Source organism: Arctopsyche grandis, chromosome 1, assembly GCF_051622035.1.
Source record: "Arctopsyche grandis isolate Sample6627 chromosome 1, ASM5162203v2, whole genome shotgun sequence".
Classification (NCBI taxonomy): Eukaryota; Metazoa; Arthropoda; class Insecta; order Trichoptera; family Hydropsychidae; genus Arctopsyche; species Arctopsyche grandis.
Genome location: NC_135355.1, coordinates 2,083,557 through 2,111,355, shown reverse-complemented (window position 1 = coordinate 2,111,355; position 27,799 = coordinate 2,083,557). Strand labels below are relative to the sequence as shown.

The following is a 27,799-nucleotide window of genomic DNA, read 5'->3' as shown; positions in this document are numbered from 1 at the left end:
ACCGTCGGGGTATTGTGAACCGGGAAGCTTTTGAATAAGCGTCAGGTCAGGTGTTGACCCACAGCTGCGAGATAAAACTGTCAATTAGCCGACAAATGAGACTATTCCCACGACTATGCGCGTCCATAAATTTAACGATCAATCAACACTGATGCGCATGGACATTTGTAAACTCACACCAGATACTGCATTAATGCATAAATGGCCTTATGGGTGAATTAATCTCCTGCTTGTGACACATTAAAAAAATTAAAAAAAAAATTTAAACATGATTGGGGATCGATACTAGATACAAATCAGATCAAATGATTTTCTCATAATCACAAAACTTCATCTATTCTACATAGATAAAATGATCCGTTATATTTGAAAGTTCTCCGACGAAACTGTATTCATTGGGGGGGTCTCATATTGGGGGCTTTAAGGGTCAAATTCCTTGACCTTTAAAGCGGGCTGTAATATATTTGAAAGTGGCATAAGACGACTTTTCTTAATTTCGAGAAATATTTCGCAAAACATTAAATATAATGTTTTTCCTTTGACTATATTTAAAAATATTGGTGGCATTTAATTTTTTTATTACTTAAAATCACCATAATTATTATACATATTTAATATCAAGAAAATAAAAATAATTTAAAATATCAAAATAAAATAATGAAATATTGTTTAAAAAAAAAAATACTACTGCCGGTTTATTTCTGATTTATCCTAAAGAACGAACTGTTGATTGTTGTTTCAAAACAATGCTTATCAATAAAGTTTTAAAGACGTGGCCTCAAATTCGATTGATCGGACGATGCTTTTGCTTTTTACATTAATGGATCGGTCTATTGTTATTTAAAAAGCACCAAGCCAACGCCTAAGTCTACTCATAAGAAAAGATCAGCGTAGGGACGATGCTTTTTACAAAAAAAAAATGGTTCACTATTGTCAAATGCTATTGTCGACCATGCTTTTTTGCTCTCTAGCTTTGTACATTAATGGAGCGGTCTATTGTTATTTAAAAAGCAACAATCCAAGGCCTAAGTCTACTCATAACTAGTCACCGGAGCCTGAGGGGGCCGTGTATTGTTCAAAGGTTGTAAATGCATTGTTAAAGGTTTGCCGAACAATGGATAGCACTGTGACTATCCTACCTCTACTCATAACCAAAGATCAGATTTGGGACGATGCTTTTTACAAACAAAATGGTTCACTATTGTCAATCTTGCTTTTTTTCTCTCTAGCTTTGTACATTGATGGAGCAGTCTATTGTTATTTAAAAAGCACCAATCCATCGCCTAAGTCTACTCATATGCAAATATCGGAGTTGGGACGATGTTTTTACAGAAAAAAAAATGGTTCACTATTGTCAACCATGCTTTTTTGCTCTCTAACTCTGTACATTAATGGAGCAGTCTACTGTTATTTAAAAAGCAACAATCCAAAGCGTAAGTCTACTCATAACCAAAGATCGGAGTTGAGACGATGCTTTTTACAAAAAAAAATGGTTCAATATTATCAACCATGCTTTTTTGCTCTCTCGCTTTTGTCAACTAATAGAGGTTTATTATTATTTAAAGAGCCAACGCCTAAGTCTACTCATAAGTAGAGGTAGGATAGCCAAGGGGCCGCTTATTGTTCCATTGTTGTAAATCCTTTGTAAAAAAGGTTCGGCAAATCTTTAACAACGCATTTACAACATTTGAATAGTACGCGGCACCTTCTGGGTCCGGGCTTTACTCATAAGTAGAGGCAGATAGATGGATGCCCCCCTTTCAATTGCAGGAGATATCTAAAAGTCCGCCTAAATTCTTTTGGGTCAAATTTGACCCCTTGCTGATCTGGGTAGGGACTAGGGGTACGTTTGCGGATTGTCCAAAAGCTACTTGCTAAGCAGGTGTCTAAATAGCGGTGTCGATTTGGTTCGCGTTCACCTCGCACAATGGTGCAGACTGTGATTTTCGTGAACCGTAAAAATTGGGCTTAATTATTCAAGCCACGAACGCTAGAACAATAGTCTCCAGCGACAAATGGCCTCCTTACTCTTTTTTATACATTTCACGCGCTGATTGTCCCCTTCCTCACGACCGACGCTGATGATGGATAATACGGGATCGAACTGCTGTAACGAACGATCAACTCTCGACTATCCGGGTAGCTCGAGTGTGTGTGTGTTTGTGTGAGCGAAGAGGAATTTCAAGCGTCACAGGTGAAGATTGGAAGTGACGTCATTGCCCAGGAACGCAACTCTTGGAACACAGTCTTCACATTTCTTCCATAGCGCACAAAGGACAGTGGAGTGTAGTGCGTATTACATCAATCGCACCTGGGTCACATTAGTAGGCAAATTTGCCTACACAATTCAATGAGATTAGGTCATGAGTAATAATAATACACGCTGTGACAAAATTACTACTCATCGTTTGTGCAGTCTCTACTACTCGATTTACCCATACATATCTCATTACTAGTCACCGGAGCCTGAGGGGGCCGAGTGTTGTTCAAAGGTTGTAAATGCATTGTTAAAGGTTTGCCGAACAATGGATAGCACTGTGACTATCCTACCTCTACTCATAACTAAAGGGCGGGTAGAGAGCGTGCTTTTTCCAGGAATCACGGCGTTTTGGGTCTATTCACAAAGCTAGAGTGCAAAAAAAAAGGTTCGGCGAACCTTTAACAAAGGTTCATCATAAAAATGAACAATGCACCACGAACAATAAACAAAGAACGGCACGCTTCCGGTCCTACTTCTACTCATAACATAACATCAGAGATGCTATGTGCTTTTAACGCAACTGGTGCAACCTAATATTATTCGTTTTAATCTTAACTCGTCACTTCCTGCACTTTTATGCAATTGGTAACTGAACAACATCCTCCAAATCGATTTTTAGACAAATTCAAAGACCATTGCGTTAAGAGTGAGTCATAACAGAACAGTCTGATTTAACTTCATTTCATTTAGCAAGGCATTGTTGAGATACAAATGTGGTCCAAATTTGTCACCTGGGATATAATAGCCGTACAAGGTGTAATGTTCAAAGTAAAAAAGTAAACAAACTAAAAAAAAAGGTCAACACACGTTTAAACGTGTGATGTTTACTTTTAATAACTTTCTGTTAAATCAAACAATGAACCGAAGTTTTATGGTTCGAACGCGACTTTTGTTGAAATGTTAATCAATAGCAAGAAGCTTCATATTACCTCCATAAATTAAATTACCTATAGTATGATACGAATTGTATACAATTGTAGAACAGAACAGAACAGAACATTTGCCAAGGGCGTTTTAAAACTTTCGGGCGAAAGCAAAACTTTCTTACGACGAAAAATACAATATGAACTACACATGTAAATTTAAAAGACTCTAAAGGACCGTAATTAGTGGGTAACCATTCACGCAGGTGATATTTTTATTAATTTAAAGAGGCGATTAGTTGATATTTTCCAAGCGCGTCAAAATCGTTGATAGTGACTAATTAAAATGGCCGCCACTAATGATCTCTAGATTAGTTAGTAGCTATTATAATAGACCTAAGATGTTTTAAATGCTAATGAAATTGACACATATGTACAATTAATTTTGAAAATCCTTTAACAAAGTATAACCCTAAACGTCAGACCATCTAAACGAAATTTTACGCCAGATTTTTAATCAATCGCATCGAAGTTTTTGAGATGTGGGTCTACAGGCGTATGCTGAAGATCTCATGGATCAAAAAAGTCACAAACGAAGCTGTCCTCAGCATGATAGGAAGGCAGAAAACTTGTTTCTTCTCCTGGATTGCATCTAAAATTCATCGGATAGAATAAGGGCCGGCTCAAAGGTGCAGCAGACTAGGCATTGGCCTAGTCTGCTGCACAAAATTTCTTTGAACTTATAAATATTCTATATTCAACTTAATTTTTCTACTCGAAATAACAATACTGATTGTAAAATATTATAATTTACGAGGAACGTAAGAAAAAAAAATAAAAATTATGCTTTGTTTGATTGAATGATTGTTTGTAATTAGCCAGGAAGGCGCATTGGGGGTTTACCTGCTAGGCCTTCCTGGTATATATGTATGTAAAATAAATAAAAATAAAATACCGCTGATATATACATATATATCAGGGACGGACTTGCTTCACGAAATTAAATATCTCAACCGATCATATTCGAAAGAAGAAATATCACTATAAAATTCATTGTTGAATACAAATTACAAACGTCTTCATTGCCGAATTTATTCATAGTTATCCGTATTTTATTTCATTTTATACATAAAACGTACCTATTTTGAATAAAAATTTAAAGAACTATCAACATTGATGTATAATACACTAGTGTTATACTTGTCTCCCTTTTGGCGCATGCAAAATACATGGCGCATGCACAGTTTCTCTTAGTAGGTAGGTAGGTACCGCTGCGTCGTAGGGAAAAAAACCCAACTTCCCCGGTAGTTAAACCCCCCCCCCCCCCGCACCCCTCAGTTAGTGAAGACAAGATCTCCGACCAAAATAACACGTCTGGGCCCATCTAGTGTATTATACATCAATGACTTTCAATTAAACAAAATTTAAGAGGGGGGGGGGAGAGAGGCGCTGAAACTAATCGGCCTAGAGGCGCCATATACCCTAGGACCGGGCCTGGATAGAACGAAGTACGCAGTCAGATTAAAAGTGCATCAAAAGGAACAACATTCGAGCGGAAAATCGTCGAAACCGCCCCCGCAAACAATATAAGTTTGCTACGGAAAGGGCGTTATCAACATTCCTCGGAAGGATTAAGAGATAAGCTCTTTGTTGGCAGAGAAGACCTATAGTAGTGGAGAAGCCACATAAGAACCTCGGCGTTTTGCCTCGAAACTCCCGCAGCTCTAAATTGGGGGAACCGAGCGGGGGGGGAAAGTGCAATGTTTTGATTGAGGAAGCGCATTGTAGGATCGGGCATGACGGCCACTTTAGCCAGAAAATGGTGGCGAGATGCGAGATGTGGATGCGAGAGCGACCGGTTGACCTCGGGCCGCTGCGTGTGACGTGTTTGCGGAGCGGGGCTCTCCAACTCCATATTCTAGTGAGAGTACTCCACATCCACAGGCCGTAGTGGTAGTGGTAGTGGTCATCGATTCGGCTGTTAGGACCGTGTCCGGCCTGCCAAAAGTGCTCACGTATACCAACATCAACACGCATTCGAATCAGCGAACATTGACAGATGGTAGGAATTGTTGCAAATCGCAACGGAGCTCAACGATCGACGCTCGCTCACTGCTCTCAGGTGTGTGTGTTATCAAGAGGCGAGTGGGGTGGGGAGAGGTGAGGTGAGGCAGCGTCACCGCTCAGGTATGCTCAGGTATGGCATGTTTAGCCCGACATATCAACTTTGGTCAAACTTTAATCCGACGTTCGTTCCGAAGAGAGGTTTCACAGAGATGAGAGGAATTCGTCAAAGTTGACGGGGAACGGTAGAGTGGTGAGTGCACTCACAACAACGTGTGCAATGGCAATGGCAATGGCACTAGCACTGGCACTGACACTGGCACTGGCACGAACGCACGCCGATCCGAGCGCACGCAAAATGGCGACACGAGCGACGCGAACGACAGCCGCGGCCAAACTAACGGTTTTCAAACGTACCTGTGTTGCGTCTTCTTCGCACAACTTTTGTCTGTTTTCCGCCAAGCGTTGGTCGTAACCGAGCGCTATCGCACCATTGCCGAGCTATTGTCGAGAAAAGCGGCGAATTATTATTATAGCCAAAACCAATATAGGCACAGGAGTGTGATTTATCAAACGCTTTTATCGTTGCATACTATCACGTACATTTCACAGACATTTGTTAAATACAAATATGGACGGGTATTGTTGTCGAACGCGACTGCTGACACCGCCCATTCGTCTGTGCTCTGAATATTATATTATTATATTTCGTTGATTCTCGCTGACGATGATGCTAAAACTAATCCGGAAACCAGGGCGGTGCAAAATTTTCTAAATTATCTTCAGGTCTTTTGAATTTTTTTGTTGTTAAAAACTTTATATTGTTATTAATAGAGTTAGGATAGTCACAGTGCATTGTTCCATTGTTCCATTGTTGTAAATCCTTTGTAAAAAAGGTTCGGCAAACCTTTAACAATGCATTTACAACCTTTGAACAATACGCGGCACCTTCTGGGTCCGGTGACTAGTTATTAATGTGTAGTAGCAACGGTTCGGTGATTACTGGTCACAAATTACTCGTCACAAAGTCACTAAAATCTCTATAACGGAACATCTGGCAGCCGAAAAGTCCATCATACTAACGATAACTATCATAGTAACGAGAACTTGAGTGCCAAATATTGTGTATTCACGATTTTCATGGCAAAAATTGTCTTTGTGACCACCCCAATGTGACGAATAGTCCAATTACCGAAGAGTGAATCGCTTTTTTTATTATTCTGTACGTTTTGAAGTCGCAAATTTCCTAACGGCATTGTTAAATAAAAATGTACGTTCATTGTTGTTGTTATGTCCTAAGTGAAATTGAATAAATTCGAATTTTCTGTATTTTTCCATTATCGGTTTATATTAAACTATTTTTATTTTGTATAGCTGAACCCGGCATGCGTTGCAATGCCACAACAACGGATGCAATTCCCGTTCCCATTTTTCGGAAAACACGCACGTTGCGAACACGTTGGTCGCGACGCGAAAACATTTGAAATTATTGTTCGGTGACTATTGGTCACAAAGTCTCTAAAATCTCTATAACGGAAAATCTGACAGCCGAAAAGACCATCATACTAACAAGAACTTGAGTGCCAAATATTGTGTGTTCGCGATTTTCATGGCAAAAATTGTCTTTGTGACCAAAAAAATGTGACAAATAATCCAATTACCGAAATTATAGCGTTGCAATGATACTCATTCCCGGTTTTTTTTCACAGTTATCTTCCCAGACATGCATACAAAAAATTCTGAAAGTTCCATTGTAATCGGTTCAGTGGTTTAGGAACCTATTCGAAACACACAAACAGACTTTCATTTTATATACATATATATATAGATGACTTTTTTACACTTATCTAGTCTGGAAGTTGTTAGTTTCCTTTTATACATCACGCTAATTATTCTTAGATCCTTTTTTGCGCGTAGCAAAAGCACTCTTCTTATGAAAAACCCATTTCGTTAGAAATAGAGTATAAAAGTACGATTGTGGAAATTCCCATTGGTTGGAATTTTCCCGTTCAGAAATACAGAATAGTAAAAAGGATATAACCATTTACATTTTCTTTCGTCACATTTTTTTTTTAGTTTTAATTAGTTGTAAAATTCTCGGTAATAATCTTTTGGAGAATATTCTCCAAACCGAGAATTTTCAAGAATATTCTATTTTAGATCATCTGGAGGGCTTTTATACTATTCCGTTGCAATTTCAAAAATTGTATAAATCCATGTGAACGGTAAGATGAGGGAAGACACGAATAAAATAAATTAACTAATCCAAAAATTAATAATAATTTTTAACATTTTGCATTTCATATGTACAGAGCTTTATTTATATGTTAATCTGGAAGCAAAAAAAACCAACTGACATTTTAGTGTTAATGGTAACTCGCATTGTTTATTTACCAATTTTTATCGTTTCTAAACTTAATAAATTTACGTTTTCATATTATGTTATGTGTTTTAAAAGTACGCACTGATGTGAAATAACAATTAAAATACCCAAACTCATACAAAATTATGTATAATTTATTGCTTCCAGAGTTAGGTCCTGAAAATATCCTAGAATCATCTAAAAAGCTAATAAACTATCTAGAGATGTTTTATAACCAAGAAAAAAGAAAATTCTCGGCGAATAATCTTTTGGAGAATATTCTCGACTCACAACACTAATTTTAATGTACTCGTATATTTGGTTGAAAGCCCCTGATATACCTTAGTATGCGTGCGAGTGTACGTATACTTTCTTGGGGACAGTCGGTAACCACTGTGTTAGGCCTCCCTGGTTATATGTAAAATAAGATATAAAAAAATATCATTTACACGAAAACCATGTGAAACGTAAAGGAGGTATGTAATAAAAAAAATAAAAAGGTGATGCAAAGCGAATGCAACTTTGAAATGAGCTATTTAAATTTTTGTGATATTTTTTAGAGCATGAACCTGCGTTATTAAAAAAGTTCATTCGTGTAAAAAGACGTCAAAATCAATGTCTTTTAAATTGCAATAATCTAATATATCATTTCGAAAGAGACTTTGTATGTATGTATGTGACTATCATTGGTTCATAGAATCCATGACGATAAATTTAATATAAAACAAATGAATATTCAAATAAATTTAAATAAAAATCTATTCAAATGAATTTAATAAAATGTTTACTATTTATTATATTAGCCATGTTTAAGCGGTTTATATTACAAATACCAAAGCCCCGTAAAACCACTAGTGTTTAATAAATATGATTGTTTAAAATTCTAAATTTGGTATGCTAATATTTTATAATAAATTTTGTAAACTTATAAAGCATTCTTTGTTACAGAACGATTATTTTTCTTTTATTTTCTCCAAAAAATATGGTCACTGTTACTTAGTAAGTATAAGACAAAACCAAGAATCAAAATAAAATATTAACAAAAAGTAATTAAATGAAGAGATTTTGATAATTAGTCCAGATATAATATTTTGCAATTCGTTAATTTATATTATTTTTTGAATTTTATACAATATATTTTAAGGTGATTTTTAAATATGTAATATACATAGTCATACCATAAATAAATTTTTGTGAATGTACCAATGTACATATTTTTAATTTTAACCATTTCTACAAATTTGGAAAGGGAACGGGAGAAACATGTGTACATAGTTTAGAATATTTTTATTTAGTAAAATTAATTTAATAGATATGTAGAACAAAATCTTTTTTATTTAATTAAGTACATTTTATATGCTCGTCCTGCTGATGTACAACTTACATTATAAAAAAAAATTATAATTTTCCAAAAAAAAAAAGCAATTTACTTCAAGGCATAGAAAATTTGAATATAATGTTGACTTGGTTTAAATTTATCTTTTCAACTAAAAGAACAAAACATAATTTATAATTAATTATCAAATGGCTTATTACTTCCGATTGAATATGTACCACTTATATGCCTACTTCGAATTTATATTCATTTATGTGAAAAATATAATCCAATAATTAATTATGATCCAATCAAAAGCATGTGTTTAAAACACTAGTGACTTATACCTATAATAGAATATTTTTTTGTTATTCAACCCTAGATTATTTAAAAAGTAGATATTAATTAACGAGGTGTTATCCGTTTTCTTAAAGCGTTTATTTAAGTTTTTAATTCCAAGGTCAGAAATCTCAAAATATTACATATAAATGCATATACATATGTAATTTATTGAAAGCAAAATGAATTCCAAAAGCCTTTCAAGGATTCAAATACTATTTTTACTTCTACTGTATACAAAAAAAAATCGACAAGGCGAGTTCGTATGAACATATATTTTAATTGTCAACTCAATTTTTATATACATATTGAAGATTTATTATTTAAATGATCCCCCCCCCCTGAAATCGTTTAAATTAGTCAAACCTCAGTATTACCTAAAAAAAACCCACCCAACAATGAATTAGAACATAGATAAGCTCATTATAATGTAATACGAAGTGTAGTCCCAAAGTTAATTATGTACTAATTAATATAAAATTAAGAAGTCTAGGATAATGTATGAAGAAAAAAAAACAAATACAAATCCATTATATTGTATATTTTTTATTTAAATCTATTCATTACATCACTCACATGCACACATGACAAGGATAGTTTTAAAACAAGAGCTATGTATTGGAAAATCCTTATTGCCTTTCGATAAAATAGTTGTAATACAAAAAAATCAGATCAGCTTATGTGGTAAATCATAAAATGGCACGTTTCCCAAATCTTCCAAATTTACTATACATTTGTTTCCACTTCAAAATTGAAAAATACATTTGGAAAGACTTTGTAAGAAATTTTCCTTTACAATTTGTTTATAACAAAATGGCGCAGTGCACTGCCCTAAAAATTTGATGTTTAACACGAGATGAAAACAGCTTATCGCTAAAAAACCTTTACAAAGTAGTCAAAAATGTCTTTATAGACCAGCCAATATGTTGTTAGATTAAAATTAGTTATATTTATAAAAAAAAAAATAATTTTCATTGTCAATTTTTAAAATATCAATGTCTACTTAGGAAAATACTATTCAGTTCTACTTGTGCATATATCTTATCTTGTCTTAATGACCATCTTAAAAGTAATACATAGGAAGCATTAAAAATTAAAGAATACAAAAAAAATACAGTGTACATAATGAATGATAATTAATCGTGAGGATTTTGAACACCACAGGTGATGAAATCATGAAAGAAAAAAAAAACAATGAGACGAATGAAATAGCTCTGGTAGCAAAACACATCTATCATTTACGTATAATTATCCTAAAATGGACCGACCATCAACCGCACACCCGATTCGAAGAAAATTAATATCAATACGTCGGAAAACTTGTCCTCCGACTGAAATAATAATGTAAGATTATCGCATTCGACAATACAATGCATCATTAGGGTTTCAAGTAAGCGTACAATTTCAACGGTGCGAGTTCAAAGTTGGCGTGTATTCATACCTAAATAGCAGCATATTCGCAACACTCACATTAGATATGTATCTATTGAAAACCGTCAACAAAATAACAGTCTTCAACGCACACTCATATATACGTCGGGTACTATTTTGCTCTTTTTTTATTTTTGAAATTGTAAATGCAGTTTACGAACGGACAACCCACGAGTAAGTTCACCCATAGCGCTGCGCTCACTTAAAGTAACGTAACCAGTTATAAACACGGGTGCGGAAGATAGAGAGTCCAGAAGTTTACGGCGACGGCTCTACTGGTCGGAACCGTCCTCCTCCTCGTCGTCGTCTTGCTCCTCTTCGGTAGACGCGGCTTGTTGTTTAGGAGGTGCTGCGTCTTTGCGTGGTCGTCCGCGGCCCCGGCCGTCGACAGCGGGTTGCTAAAACAAATCGCACTTCGAATCAAACGCGCCACACTCTCAATACGATACAATTTCAAAGCCGCACGGCAAATATTGAAACCTTGGGTTTGGCTGCTTTTTTCTTGGAACCTTTGGGGCGTCCTCTCCCCCGTTTCGTCGCTGGAGGTTCATCGTCTGACGACTTTGTCGATTCTTTTTTGGCGGGAGTAGGCTGGCGTCCTCTCTTCTTTGCCTCTCCTTTCGATTCCTGAAACGAGACAAACTTCGATAAAGCGCAGTCGACAGAGATACAGTAAGAGTTACGATTTCTTCGGTGAAATCTTACAGCAGCCTGTGTGCCATTAGACTTGGGACGTCCTCGGCCTTTCTTCTCTACGACGGCACCCCCATCATCGGACATTTTATATAAAAATTTTATTTAAACCTGAAACAGAAATACAAAATACTTAGAATTTACATAAAAATACACATATTTGTAGAACGAACGTTTCGTTAATTTTATGCATGTATTAAAAGTGAATTTATTTTATGAACATTCATATGCGAACATTATTTTTTCGCCTAATTAATTATGTATCGTTATACGGATACTGAGAAATCTGCGTGCGTTTAATTTTTTTTGTATAAATGTAAAAAAAAAAAGGATGAAAAAATAATGTCGAAAACAATCGAATAAATGTTTTATATTGTAAAAAAAAAAATTCACATTTTTCGGGAGAAAATGGCGTCTTATATATATAAAAAAAAAATAATGAATTTCATTTGTTTTGGTAAATTAATGAATTTCATTTGTTTTAAGAAAAAAACAGAATTTCATTAGTTTTGAGGAAAAAACAGAATTTCATTTGTTTTGAGGAAAAAAAATGAGTTCAATTGTTTTTGGAGAAAAAAATAAAATGGCGCTAAACAACCTGATAAAATAAATGATGCAATTTTTAAACACTTAAAATTTAACGTTATGGAGGAAAAATATCGTCAAATATTAAAAAAAAAAAAACAAACAACGCAAATTTTTAGCAATTAATCTTAATATTTGAGTTAAAAATCGGCGTTAAAAAAACGCGTTTATTTGAAGTAAAAAAAAAAAAAAAATGGCGGCACACGATTTTCGTAAATACGCAGATGCTAGTTTTATAAACAACGAAGAGAAGCCCAAAGCGAGGACAGAGGACGCGTCGAGCGAATTGATTCAACTCACTCACACACTCACACAACACGACACGACACGTACACGAATACGAACGCACACAAACGGCAACGGCAACGACAACGCATGGATACGTTGAAAATAATGTATGACGCGTAGGTGGCGCGCGTGACGCCGATGGCTGATCCGCGGGAAAACTGACCGGAAGCGGAAACTCGACTACCGACGCCAACGCCAACGTCGACCATCGACCATAGACGAGATCGAGAGCTTCGCGCGGGGAGGAGTTGAGGGGTAGAGGAGTAGAGGAGTAGAGGAGTAGAGGAGTAGGGGGCAAGGGCTCGGGCCAGACACCGACCCGGCGTGACGTCACCCCGAGCGAGCTTCTTTCGAGACGGCGGGAAACGGCCCGACAAGAAAATGGACGCGCATGCCGAGGGGAGGTGGGGGGTGGGGGAAGCCGGCTTCGGGCATATCCGACGGAAATCGTCGCGGAATACATGACGGGCGCGAATAAACATGGCGGGATGAGCGCCATCCATCCATCCATCCATCCATCGATCATAGAGATCGCTGATCGCTGATCGCTGATCGCTGACCGCTGATTGGCGACCATCACTCGATTGGGGACGCGACGCCAATCAAACCGGCGAACATACTGACGATGCTTCGCCGCGTGCTGATGATAGGAAAACAGACGAGACGAAAGACGCCACACGCGCCCACTAATTAGCGAACACGCGCCTACCGCATACCGTCTACCGGCTACCGGCTACCGGCGGTCACGCTGGGCGATATGTTTAACGCATTTGCGTGTTTCAGATCGGCGAAATACGAACGTGAAGAGTCGAAGGCGGCACGCCTCGCAGTGTAGTAAAAAAAAGGTGAAGAGTAGACGATTGAGGATGAATACCTGAGCGCGCGCTTCGCCCCGAGCCGGCGGCACTAATGGCAGAGAAGCGAATGCGACTGCGAGTGCGAGTGCGACTGTCGAACGAACCAGAGCTGCCGCGGCGTCCCGCTAGGCGGCGCCACTCGCTACCGCCACTCGCCACTCACCACTCACCACTCGCAAACTTCCCCGGTCGCCAACCGTCGGTTTGCCTACGCTTTTCGACTCTCGTATCATTCAAAAACTTGGCCATTATATCCTTACTCATTGATGTATAATACACTAGATCCGCCCTCACGTCTTATACTGGTCTCCCTTTTGGCGCATGCAAAATACATGGCACATGCACAGTTTCTCTTAGTAGGTAGGTAGGTACCGCTGCGTCGTAGGGAAAAAAACCATTTTTTTCCCAACTTCCCCGCACCCCTCAGTTAGCGATGACAAAATCACACGTCAGGGCTCATCTATGTGTATTATACATCAATGATCCTTACTACAACATTTTATTCAAACTACCAATGAGCCATATATTTGACGTGGCGAAGAGTGAAGGCGAAATCACACAGAAACGGCACGTCGTATGCTTGACTGCCCGTTATGTCTCCCACATTCTTTTAAATATAGGATACACTGCTATCGATCACTATCAAGCAAGGGTACAATTTTACCGAAAACACTCCAGGGGGTGATTTTGGGACGATTCATGCTGGGCGCGCCATGAATCTGTACATTTTTTTCGCAAGTTTAAAACTATCTAAAAAAAAAAACTATGTGCCACATTTCTATTCCTAATTCCTAACGCATGTGCGCCTTTGTGTGTTCATGCGTTATTGTTTATTTTGTACTTGGCTATGTACAGTGTGTTTTTTTATATAGAGAGTCTCTCAGACTGGCTTTAGGGGTTAAATTCTTTGAAAGAGGGCTTTACATGTGCCATCGCTGTGTGTTTTCGTCCTGAATCGCTACCAAGATAACCGCCGCTACGAAAAAAGTGCGCGGCTCTCCCGGCTCCATGAAAATTCGACGTACAGAAAACTGCGCAAATATGATTGCGTCCCAAATCTGGAACCCAGAGTACTCTGGTGCAAGGATCAGATTGGAGCGCATCCAAAAAAATTTTTCGAGGTACGTCGGCAGCCGTTTTGGATTATCCTATGCATCTTATGAAGATGCTTGTAGGTGTCAGCATCTGCTTCCACTTGTCAAAAGGAGAGAGATAGCTGACATCTCAATAACTTTGAACATCCTATTTATTTTTAAACGGCTCGATTGACTGTCCTCAATTATTGAGTAGACTTGCGTATATCATTTCGTGTGCCAAATAGAACGACCAGATGTAATGAGCTCCTTTACGTGCCTAATGTATTTTCAAATTATGGAAGAAGCTCATTCATCTGGCGTGGAAGCTCCACTATCAATACACTCATTTCTACCAATTGTGATTTTGACTTATTTAATATTAATACAAACCAAGCTAGAGTGATTGTTGCTAATTTGTTTTTTGATGCTTAACATTCTTGTAAATTGATAATTGTGATTTTGAATGTTTATTTTATTCTTTTTATTGTATTGTCATTTTTATTATTTATTATTTTTATGTTTTTTCTAATTATCTTACTTTATTGTTATTTTTAATGTTCAAATTTTCTTTTTCTTTCACCTATATGCCAAAATTTTTAAAATTGGTTTTCTTTTAATAATTTTTTTTGCTATCAATTTTGTAATTTAATAGAACTGTAAATTTTCCTAACAAAATAAAATAAATAAAATATCGAAATTCGGATCAACGGAATTAATGATTTATTAATAATTTAAAATTTAATTATTTAAAAAAAAAAAATCTTTTATTTTCGTCAACCGTTCATGTGAACAAAGTGATATGCCACGTCTCATTCCACTATATACGATTGCAAGGAGAGTGTACTAAAACTGAACATTCTATTTATTAAAATGAAACATAAATAGCTAAAATTCATGTTAAATACTGTAAACAGATTATTCCCGAACCGAAATTTGTAATTTGATTTTTAACCACTTTCCTAGATCGTTTTGTTATTTTTTTTAATGTATGTACGTAGTAACAATAGATGAAGGTCAGTGACGTAGCGTGAATTCCAGGCGCCCCCCCCCCCCATATATTCATATTCTTAGAGAAAAATAACTTTCCAAATTAATAATTCATACCTTTTTTACGTAGAAAAACTTTTTCTGGACTCATTGGCAAACACGACTATTTTGTTAAAATTTAATACTAATCATTAAATAAATCATTGCTAATATTTTAAGACGATGTTGTGACATAATTGACCTTAAGTAATTTTTAATAAGTTTCAACTTGTGAACGAGCGCTCCGTAGTGGCTACAGTTACCGGAAGCGTGAGGAACAAGATGATTTGAATGACGAATTTAAATTATAAAAATTACAAATGAAGAGTTTTTCCAAATTATGAACACGTTGATCTTCTTTATTTTTATTTATTTATAAAGGTTTATTTTCTTTTAAGCACGAACGGAAATCAAGTATCTGATCAGGCAATGATTTGTCAAAATCATTGACATATTAGTTGGTTAGAGACATAGCTTCATGATATACATATGTACATATATGTAAATCGTCATCTGATAATTGTTTTGCAGGGAAGCGAACTTTGAAACAATGTTTAAATAACGCGATACGAACCTTCATTTGCACTTAGGTTACGTTTAGTGCCGCATTAAAAATTGTTCAAAATTTCTTTTAATGGATCCTGGAATCGTATATCGTGACTAAGTTCATCGAAATGCTTTTAGAGTCAATTTTGGCTTCAACCCTAATATTGTTGAAATTGTTACGAATCCTTCAAATTTATTTCTAAAATTACTGATCTGCAATATGCATCAGTGCTCAGTCTAATCATAGACTGAGCACTGATATCATCAGCGTTTTTTGATTGAAGGAACTTTGAAATAAAGTTGAGAAACCGAAGAATTTTTCAAGAAGCACGAGTAGGATAATAAATTCGAAACATTCCATTTTCTATTTTAGTCACTTTTCTTTTGATTGTTCATCATTTCTTTTACTTTTTAAAATTATTTCTGTAAGAAATTTTAAAACATCTGTACATATATGTATGTACCTACATACATATATATCGAAGTGCATTAATACAGTCTAATCTGGACGACCAACAAGCACTGCATAATCTGTTTAAAGTAACTGATGATGAATTTTCCTTAAAAACTTCCCACCTGTTAATGTTGAGAGCTAAAAATTTATAAATTTATAAATTTTTACGTTTTTACGCCTCATGTAATTTTATTTTATTGTTTTAACACGTTGTTTTAACAAAAATATATACAAGAATGAGAGAGAATTGTCAGCTATATGTAAATACAATAAAACGAGATGCAAATAGGTTAAAAAATAACAGAGGTTTTTAAAAAAATTATTGCAAAGAAATTACAGAACAAATTAAAAAATCTGCAAAAAAGGCACGCCGCTTTGCGGCGCCCCCCCGCATTGCGGGGTCTGCGGGCGCGGTAGTTGCCCCCCCCATATTATATGTATATTATATATTATATGTATATTATATAATATATTATATGTATATTATACTAGAATCCGGCGGCCCCCCCAGCGCCCCCGGGGCCGGGGGCGAATTTATTTGAATCAAAAAAATTTATACATCGAATCGTCATAGAAACCGATTTATTTTCGATGTTACGAACCAAAATGATATATTTGCATAAAAATTGTAAATGGGTTTTTGAGCTCTTTTTCCTATTACGCTGTACATATTAACATTATAATAATATAATACTATGATTACTAACAAAGTTAATTTAAAATTGTAAAATAGAAAATGATCAGTAGATCAGTAGCTATTAAAATATATATAAGATGTATTGTAAACATAATTTAGTAATAATAAAAAGCATTTAAAAATCAAAAAAAAAAAAAATATATATATATATATATATTTACATACTTACAAAGTCTCTTTCGAAATTATATATTAAATTGGATTTTTTGTGTTTTCGTCTGAGCGTGTAGGCAACCCTCTTATGGGGAATATTGATAGAACTTCACAATTATTGATTCCGATGTACGCGTGTTTGTTTCCTATAGCTATACGACAATACTGCGCATACATAAGTTGGATCATGAAGTGCATTGCTTCTACAAAAAAAGGTTACACACCCCTAAAACACATGAAACGTCAGAAGCGGGTGTCGCGTTCGGCGTTCTGCGTTCGGCATTCGGCGTTTTGGGCCCGACTCGTTGTTTATTTTTTCAGCAGCCATTGCACGGCCGGGGGGAGGATGGGGGTGCGGGGGAAGAACGAAAGGGAATGAAGAGTGACAAATGAGAAGCGAGAGCAAACATCAGAGACAAAAGTGTAAGTTGCGGTTGCAACTTGCAATGCATTATGTTTGTGTACTTTCACAGCCCCTCAATAGTGCCTTCGACATCTCAGCCTCAGCCTGCGCCGACGCCAGTTTAAATTGCATGAACCTGACGCGAAGATTCTCCATATTGATTCCGATCCAAAAGAAGCGGGACTGACAATTTTCAAATTTCTACTTACTTACGAGTGTAAACAAATACGAACATATCTCTCTTAACCGATGTAAACAACAACTTACGATATATTTTTAAGTTTTACCAGGATTGTAGTCATTAAAAAAATCACGATTTCGACTAGAATTTTTAACGACCAGCCAGTGGGGTGGATACCTTACAACTTAGGGCTGCCATACGTCCCGGTGCACCGGGACATGTCCCGGTTTTGAGGTCTGTGTTCCAGTGTCCCCGCCCGAGAGTCATTTTTACCGGTCGATTTAAAATTTACGCATATTAAAAAAATATTTTCCAATAATATTGTACGTACAAAATATCTAATATTGATATGCACGATCATTAAGAGGGCTGGACAGCAGCGCCTTGTCCATACAAACGTATTATACTTATCCCTTTCTCAATTATGGCACTAGAGAAATTATTTTTTAATATGCTATGGATATCCACCATTGGGGTGCATCTATCGTTTTATTTTTTTGATTAATTATTTTTTTATAGGAGCTAGGAGCCGCCAAACATCTATAAAATCGCCTCTTTTTTACACCCACGAAACGAGTCCAGCGTGCTTATTTAACGGTCGATTTAAAAAAAAATAGATGCACAGAAAGTATCTTTCTCATACCGATGATGAAATTTTTTTAAAAATTGGTCCAGTTTTGGAGGAGAAAATGGGAGAATATGAAACCTCGATTTTGTCAATTTAAAATACGTTTTATCTGGTCGAAGCGCAACTGTCGCATTCACTCAATATATATATTGATATATATTGTCGCATTCACTCAATATATACATACACTCAATATATATATCGAAGAAAGGAACGGTAACAAAATTAAGGTTTCGGGTGTACAGCCCTCTTAACAACACCGGCATTTATTTAATTCATTTTTTTGTTTTTCAATATATTATATAAGTAAGGAATGAAAAACTTAAATATTTCTGCGAGTTTGCTGAAGTCTCATATAATTATTGGGTCTGGTTCACTCCATCGAAAGTCGAAAGATCGAAAATCGAAATATCTTAAGTCGAAAGATCGAAAAGAATGTATGCATGGTAAACGGTACTATGTATATATAATATATATCAGTGGTGTGCGGTAAAATTATCTCTCTTTTTGTCGTACAGCGTTACTTAATGTGCACGCGCAGGATACAAGAGGAACAGCCTGTTCCTCTTGTATTCTGCTCGCGCACATTAAGTAAGGCTGTACGACAAAAATAGAGAGAATTTTACCACACGCCACCGATATATATGTACATATATACTACCCGCTCTTCATATGTATGCATGGTAAACGAACAAGAATAAAGATTTCGTTTTTTTCGACTTTCGATGCGGTGACGGCCACCGAATTATTGTCTCACATATAATGTATTTTACTTGTTTTATTTTTTGTTTTTCTTCTCTTTTCAAATGTAGGCCATTGTGGCGCATTAGGTTAAAGAGCATAAAATTAGCATAAAGCCACAATGGTCCAAAACTATAAATAAATAATAACATGCTATTCCATTCAAGAAGTAGGTAGTTATCGCTCCTTCCAACAATTGATAGAATACTACGGATGTGGGAGCCGATGAAATTTTTAGAAGAATAAAATGTTTCAAAAGCGATAACGGATTTTTTTATAAATCCATTATCAGAACTTTAAACCTTGTTTGTACACAGCCAAATGTTTTTGATTGAAAAGCAAATTAAAAATTTTGAAAAATCTATCATAACTGTCATTGAAGTAAAAATATTTTAGACGACACAAAAAAACAATTAACAGAAAGATTAAGTAGTGAATAAATACATAGGCATCGAAGTATACAAACTAAAAAAATACATAAGAAAATTACGATGACACAAATAGAAGCATTTGACAACGTTGGAATTAATTATTTGGGAAAATGGTGGAAATAAAATGTTTTTTCATGGATGCTTCTCCATGAAGTACCCGAATGGGAACAGGTTGAAAAAACTATTGCATATTTAAGTGAAAGAGATATTTTGTTCATGGATTAAATTTATGAGGAAGTAATGTATATGAGGTCATTTATCGAAAATAAAACATGTGTAGAATGGAAAACGAAAGACACAGTGAGAAGCATAATTCAATGTGTTTTAAATTATAAAATGTCATGCATTGAATTCTATCATTATATAAAAGGGAAAAAAAGAGCTGCTCCAAAAAACGAATATATCGGAATAAGATTGGGCAAATAAAGAGCGATGATAATGAAGCCAGGAAAGAGTGAAGGATGAAATAAAATGTTCTATTTGGTTTTATTAAAATGAATAGCCCATTAATCTTACATATATATATATATATATATATATATATATATATATATATATATATATATATATATATATATATATATATATATATATATATATTATTTTATTTTAGATTTGAGATAAAATATTGCGCATTTTTTTTATAATAAAGCTATGAATGTCGTAAAAGTGGTATTTCTTTTTGGGGGGGGGGGGTGTCCCTGTCGTTGGTCCGACAATTATGGCAGCCCTGGGATGAGTTCTGCCAAAAACATTCCACGGGGTAAGTTTTGCCAAAGATCGCGATGGGATAGATAAGGCGTGTTAGGGTCTTTTTGTACGTGCAAAACTATGTATAAAAACACGTTTCGCGTACTGCACTGTGTCTCCACTTTTAAATCGCGAAAGAATGTTGCATTCTGTGAATATGGCTGTAAAATTATGAAACCATGAATATATGTACTTTGATGCGAAACGTATCATATCGCACCCCATTTTGTAATTTGCTTTGCTAGATTAAGCTGCCTGTTTACATTTGCACATGGACTCGTCATTGGAGTGGGTTCGCAAATCCTAGGTTTGTCATCAAATGCATGTTTTGGACAGAGCTTTGGACGAGAGCAAATAAAATTAATTCCATGGAGTATAATATGCAATATCGTCAATACTCACGTACGGCAGGCACTCTGAGAGGCGCTATTAAAGCCTACGGAATGCTTGTTTAAATTTAAAACAATGTAACTCTCATATAACGTGATTGATCCTGTTTTCGCAGGGTTAACATATTTACAGAGCTCGGTGTGCATTGTCTGGTACAATAACTTTCGGTAAATGGATTATTACGTACGTTCCGATCGCCCAAAAGACAACATTTGCCACGAAAATCGCGATTACGGAATATTTGGCACTCCAGTTCTCATTAGTATGATGGACTTTTCGGCTGCCAGATGTTCCGTGATAGAGATTTTAGTGACTTTTGCGCGAGCGTTTTGTGCGCAATAATCACCGAACCGAACTTTCATACATATTATGTTCGTTGACCTGAAAAGTTATCAAGACAGAATGAAGTGCCTCTTGACGACTTTTTCTTTCAATATAGCTAATGATTGCAGACTAATATTTTTTCGGTCAGCTGTAAATGTAGCCCATCACTTGGAACTTCTCAGCAGGCAAATTAAAAGACTAGTCTAGTGTCTCCATAGGACTTATTTTACATTAAAAATTATAGAAGATTACAAAAAAAAACTCTCAATCACACAATACAAATGAAATAATCTCGCATGGCTGACCATTGAACACAAACAATCATAGAAAATAGAGCTTAATAGAAAAAGTACTTATTGGTAATTTTGTAAACCTTAAATTGAGAAGGAAGTATTTTTCAAGTCGGTAAAATAAATGTGTATCAACAAATGATTAGAATTATTAAATTGAATGTTTTTCATGCTAAACAATTAAATATAAATATTAAATTAAATATATTTAAAAGATATTTGAAATAAATACGACCGCATGCGGATCAAACGGTGACACGAAAACTCGTTCACAGATTTTCCGTAAACCGATGATGCGCTCCAGGCATTACGTATACGGCCATCTCTTACTCACCCCGTCTGTTCACCATGATCTCGTTTACTCTGCCATTACGTATGCAGCCATCTCTTTCACAGACCATTTTTTCACCGATAACAGACGGTCTGTGAAAGAGATGGCTGCATACGTAATGGCATAGTAAACAAGATCATGGTGAACAGACGGGGTGAGAAAGAGATGGCCGTATACGCAATGCCTGGAGCGCATCATCGGTTTACGGAAAATCTGTGAACGAGTTGTCAGGTAACCTAATTATTCTTTTCATATTGAGTGTTGAGAAATTTGGGCCCCTTGTCAATCTGGGCCCTCATGCTTTGCATGACCCTGCTGTTAGGTAGCTACGCCACTGGGGGGAGGGGGGGGGGTTACATATGTTTTGCATTCTTCTTCTTCACGTGCCATGTCCTCCCAGAACATCGGCAACTAGATTTCCCATTCGTACTTTATCAATGGCTACTCGGAATAGTGCTCGGGTGCTGAGGCCGTACCATTGCCGAAGATTCTTTATCCAAGATATTTTCCGCCTGGATTATTACTAGAGCCCGGAATCTGAAGGGGCTGTTTATTGTTCAAAGATTGTAAATGCATTGTTAAAGGTTTGCCGAACCTTTTTTACAAAGGATTTACAACAATGGAACAATAGGCGGCACGTTTCCGGCCCCTTCAGATTCCGACCAATAATTATTACATTTCTCGTTCCGCATCACATGTCCAAAGTACTCCAATTTACGCCTTTTCACACTTTTGAGCACTTTGACATGCTTTACCATCAGGGCCAGCACTTCGGAATTGGTACGACGTGCCATCCATGAGATATTCAGCATCTTTCTGTATGTCCACATCTCAAAGGCCTGTAGTTTTTTGCAAGTGGCATCTGTCAGGGTCCATGCTTCTGTCCCATACAGAAGGATGCTGAAAACGTAGCATCGTAGAAATCTATGTCCGAGTGCTATACTGAGATCACTATAGCACTCCGACAATTTTAATTTTAAGAATGCAGCTCTTGCTTGCTCCACTCTAACGCGAATTTCCTGTTTACTTTCACACGTTTCACCCAGATAGCACCCAAGATATCTGAAACTATCTACTATTTCCACCACGTTGTTATTTTTTTAAATTAATTTTTAATCTAAAAATTAATTTTTATTAGATAGTTGACCGTATTTTGCGTCGACTTGACATTTTGACGTTTTGCGTGAATATCATCTAAGAGCTCTAGTGTCTAGTGTTTAATTCGTTGAAGTTAGTGGTCAGTAGTACAGTGTCATCCACGTACCGAATGTTATTGATGACTATGCCATTTATTGCAATTCCGGAATCCGTGTCTTCCAAGGCTTCAGCAATAATATTTTCGGAATATAAATTAAACAGTAGCGGTGAGAGCACATATCCTTGACGAACTCCCTTCAATATTCTTACGCACTCTGTTGTGTCACGTTCGACGCGTACTATGGCCGTCTGATTCCAATAGAGATTAAGGGGGAAATCACACAGCGGTGAATGTGGCACGTGGTTTTTTTTAGATACTTTTAAACATGTGAAAAAAATTATTAGTGCCATTCAGTGCCGTGCCGGCCATTCGTGGGACGCCCGGCATGCCCCGCCCCACAATAAATCCTCTGGACCTTTTTTTGGTCAAATTGTATGCTTGTGTTTATCCTTACCTAACAGTGATCGATAACGATATATATCCCATATTTGAAGAAATGTAGGAGACCACCCACGGCGAGGAGCTATGCAAGCGGTGTGCCGTACATCGCTGTATGTTTTCGCCCTAAATGTTTTGCATGAGTGCCTAAAATTCCTAGCTATGTAAGCTACTGCGACCAGCCCTGGATTTTATTATTAATTTTAATATTACTAAAATATTAAAATTGTAAATCGCACATTTTTTATCCAAAAAATTTATATTTAGCTGATCGAATTTAACTGAATATGAAATAACATTGCGATTTAAAACACGCTTTATTCACTGTAATTATTAAATAACGTATGTAAGTAATGTAATTTAGATGGGCTTTGGAATATCGAGAGTTTCTTTATCAGTGGCGTCTTGTGAAAAATGCTTTTAGGAATATATGCTGCATTTTATCATAGTTACTTCGTACAAAAACCGGTTTGTGTTGGGGTGTAGCAGTACCGAAGTTTCTATGGATAATCCTGCCCCTGTTCTCCACCTAAATTTCGAGCTTTTATCTTACGAAGTCGTATTTCACTAATTACACTGAACAGGTTTTTACATATACATATACATACATACAAGAAAAAATACGTATACTTAATTACTGATTTTCAATTGTATTTTTTTTACGCATAAAGATAAATGTTTCTGTATTTGTTTGTCTACTATATGCAGATGTCTGCAATTTCCAATTTGGAACCATCTTATCTAATATATAATTTGGAAAGAGATCCATGACGTCATCAAATAAATAATTCGATTTTTTGAAAGGTGCCGACGGCGATGCTCCAGGGGGCGCAGCCGCGGGGGGCGCAATTGTCGGATTCTGGTATACATATAATTTTTTATAAGAGACTTACTATATATGTTGGTTTGTTCGTGACAGTCAATTTAATAAAAAAAACAAATGAGTATTCAAATAAATTTATATAAATAAAACTATTCAAATAAATTAATAAAATGTTTACTATTAGATTAGTCCTGTTTAAGCGGTTTATATTACAAATACCGTGCGGAGCCGGGTAATACAGCTAGTTGTATTATATAAATGATCTTATTGTATTTTAATTTAGACCGTGGGCAGTTTTGCAAAGACTGAAGGCCTCCATACATAGCCAATGAGAGGGAACAAATTTCCCCGATTCTGGAGAAAATCATAAAAAGAATATATAAAAAAAAATAATGATTAAAAATCAACTCTGAATAACAAGTCTGCAAACGGTGGATAAAGTAATTTAAGCAAGGCTATTTTTTATCAAACAAAAGAATTTTATTTAAAAAACTTTGCCTGCAGCGCATTAAAGGTTGATTGATAGTGTTGATTTTGACATTTAAATAATACGTTAAACCTTTGCCCGCGCTAACTCTCTAAAATGGTACTTTTTTTGCAGTTTTCGACCATAAATATACATATTCTGATAAGTATTTTTTTTAACAGCGAATAACAGCTGAGATTTTTTTACACAGTAAATCACTCCACTTGCACTACATATATTTTACGCACGACGTCTATAGCGGTCATATACCTTTATGCCTTTAACCCTCGGAAAGAAGGGTTACAGGCATTTTTTTTTCTTGACTTCTTTTATAATTATTTTATACATCGAAAAAGGGGAATTTTTATTTTTGAAATTTTGAAAGTCCGTTTCAACGTTTTTTGATATTTTTTCAAAACATGTTCGTTTACAGTCAACTCTCTTATCATGTTATAAATCGGTTTCGTAAATATAAATGATAAATGTAAGAAAATGTGACACAGGATTACTTTCGCTTAGGGTGACCGCACGTCCCATTTTGCCGAGACAGTCCCGTTTTTACTTGCTTTGCGTTCATTCCATCGTTTTCATAAAATTGTTTAGTTTGTCCCGTTTTTTCAATTCTTTGATACACAGAAAAAAAATTTCTATATTTTTCAAAATTTATTTTTTTCCGAAAAATTATGATATAAATAAACATTTACAAAAAATATATTCATTTTTAAGTAGCATTTAAATATTTTATTATATCATTCATTTTACATTTTTCTTAAAACAAAAAAATCGCTTTGTGCTATTACTTATTATTAAATAATTGAAAAATAATTATTATTGAATAACTGAAAAAAACAATATTATATTATATTAAATTTTTTATCTCCTTTAATTTTCTTGTTTTAAAAAAATGTACGTTCTGGTAAAAATGATATTACTTTTTAACAGAGAAATTAAAATTTTCAGTTAACCAAAAATATCGTTTTAGAAAAAACCATGCCTGTGGCGCATGAACGTTATGAATTATACTATTCTTTTTTTATCTTGTTTCTATCTCCCTGTTCCTACATAAGAATTGTACATTCTGGAAAAAAAATGTAAAAAAGGTTATTTGAAGGAAAATCATAAAATCTTTGGACGTGCGACACATTTTTTTTATATAAGTAAGAGGGACCCATTTTGAGTCTATACTATATATAATATGGTCACCCTACTTATGCTGCACCTAAACGAGGCCATTTTATTGTTTAGACATTCCACTTAGGGCGAAATCACACACGACGGGACGTGGTACGTATTTTTTTTTTATATACTTTTAAACGTGCGAAAAAATGTGCATCCCTTGAATAAATTCATGGGATGCCCAGTACACAGCTTTCAAAAAAGACCCCCTGGGTGTGTTCGGTAAAATTGTATACATGTATTTATCCTTGCTTGACAGTGATCGATAACGGTTTTAAGAAATGTAGAGGTACTTCCACATACCACATCCCGCGCTGTGTGTTTTCGCCCTAAGCCAAGTCAATATTGGTCTCGTGTATTGTTTAGAAACGCCTATTTAAGTTTTCATTGTTTATTTTTTTAAGTTTATTACTTTTTTTCTGAGCCCATCTACTGTATTAACACGTTCAACCCGGCGCGTACCACCGGTGGCCACGCGGATAGTGCTATAGCAGACTATAATTTTACGGTTCCACTTCATTGAGCACCCCAACACTAAAATTCCTATAAAATTTTAAAGATTTAGGGACAACTCATTATATAAAGCTCAACAAAACCCTTTAATGATCCTTATGTACTTAAATTACTTTATTTTTCCTTTGTAAGGTCTCACCTTGAATTTGCCTCAATTATCTGGTCACCTTTTTATTTATCCCATATTAATTGTATTGAGAAAGTTCAACTCAAATTTATTAAATCCTTACGCTACCTTTTTCCTACCTATACCCATTCTACTGTTTCCGACATTTTAAAAATCCTTTCTTTTAACAATCTTTCTGTCAGGCGACGACATACTGATGCTATATTCTTCTTTAAGCTCATAAATGGTTTCCTTGATTGTTCTGATTTACTGAATAAGGTTAATTTCAGAATCCCAGTTCGGTACTCTAGACGCGTTGCACTCTTTTCACTTGATCCTTTCAATACTAATTCCCAAAAATATTCTTATCTGCAGCGCGTTTATCGTATGTTTAACGGAGAGCTGAATGAGGTCGATCTATTTGGTATTTCCCTACACCAATTCAGGTCTAACATCAAAAGAATCTTGACCGATTGATTCATTTCTTCTCCTATTCTATTTTTCCAATATTTCCAATATTTTTATACTTTAGTTTAGTTATGTAATGTGCTATTTAATCATATTATAGCTTTTTTTCTTTTCCTTTTCATTTGTTTATTTTGTATTTACCTTTTTCATTTGTTTTATATTTGTAAATTTCAATTTCTTCTTATATTCTATTTTATAACCTTTTCCCAATATTTTAATACTATAGTTTAATTATGCAATGTTCTACATATTTTGTCATGCCTTTATTCTTTACTTTTTAATTTGTTTTCCTTATATTTATCTTTTTCATTTTTGTAAAAATCTATTATTGGACTCGGATGTTACATATATTATTTATTTACTATTTGTTTTTTTATACATATCTATGTACATCCTGTCTGTTGATTTTTCAATTAATAAAATAAATAAATAAATAAAGTGATTTAATGCCGTCACGCGTAATTGGATGCCGATACGCGTGACAGTGCCGCCACATGGGCAAATGTATGAAATCATGCGCCGGGCTGAATGTGTTAAAGAAGAGTTGACTGTAGTTGAATTTTGCATAAGCTTTATACCTAATCAAACCGAATACTTTTTGAGCAGACGTAGTAGACGCGTTCCTTTGTGAAGCATTGTAAGCTCAACGCGTACATTATAATATAATGTATGTATGTACCACTGGAGAAAAGCTCGCATCCCATTGGCTCAAGGCTGCCGTTTCAAATTTAACGCCGAGGAAAACAGCATAACGAACTTCTGCTTGTCAACAAGAAAGCGTCAGCCGCTACCAACCACACCTAACGAATGCCGAATATTAAATATGTATAAAACCTGATAAATCCCCTTTTGTTTCGTTATCTCGGAATGCGTGGCCGGAGCGAGATAGCAACATTACTAATAGACGATCGGAAAATTGGATTTTAATTTTTGATTCGACATATGTTTGAGGGGTGGTTTTTATAGGGGTCAAATGAAAATGCCGTGAATGGATCAAATGCGCGGGAAGCTCGCCCAGGGGTCGACAGCCTTGGGCGTTGATTATCAACGATGAGGAGATATAGAGGACAAATTATTTATATGTACACAGAGTAATCTGAGCATTTGTTTAATTTTAGCCCCCTTCCTATTTG

The 27,799-nt window shown here is 35.6% G+C and overlaps 2 protein-coding genes across 4 annotated transcripts in view; both read right to left on the bottom strand.

Annotated features, from left to right (window-relative positions):
- The window catches only part of cno (adherens junction formation factor afadin), a 130,435-nt gene extending 124,788 nt beyond the window's left edge, over positions 1–5,647 (bottom strand). The window contains exon 1 of the mRNA XM_077445644.1: positions 5,455–5,647. The gene's annotated coding sequence lies outside the window, so the exon portion shown is untranslated. The remainder of the gene's footprint in view (positions 1–5,454) is intronic.
- A 3,176-nt stretch (positions 5,648–8,823) lies between these two features.
- Positions 8,824–11,446, bottom strand: D1 (D1 chromosomal protein). Of its 3 annotated transcripts, none has more exons than XM_077446072.1 (3): positions 11,340–11,446; positions 11,115–11,261; positions 8,824–11,032 (listed from the first exon to the last, which is right to left on the bottom strand). In XM_077446072.1, exons 1-3 carry the CDS (start codon positions 11,412–11,414, stop codon positions 10,907–10,909), a joined length of 348 nt encoding a protein of 115 aa, XP_077302198.1. In that variant the 5' UTR covers positions 11,415–11,446; the 3' UTR covers positions 8,824–10,906. The 3 variants fall into 3 exon arrangements, with proteins under 3 accessions (XP_077302198.1, XP_077302212.1, XP_077302204.1); XM_077446086.1 differs by having other exon boundaries at positions 11,343–11,414; XM_077446078.1 differs by having other exon boundaries at positions 8,867–11,029.
- Positions 11,447–27,799: the final 16,353 nt, after the last annotated feature.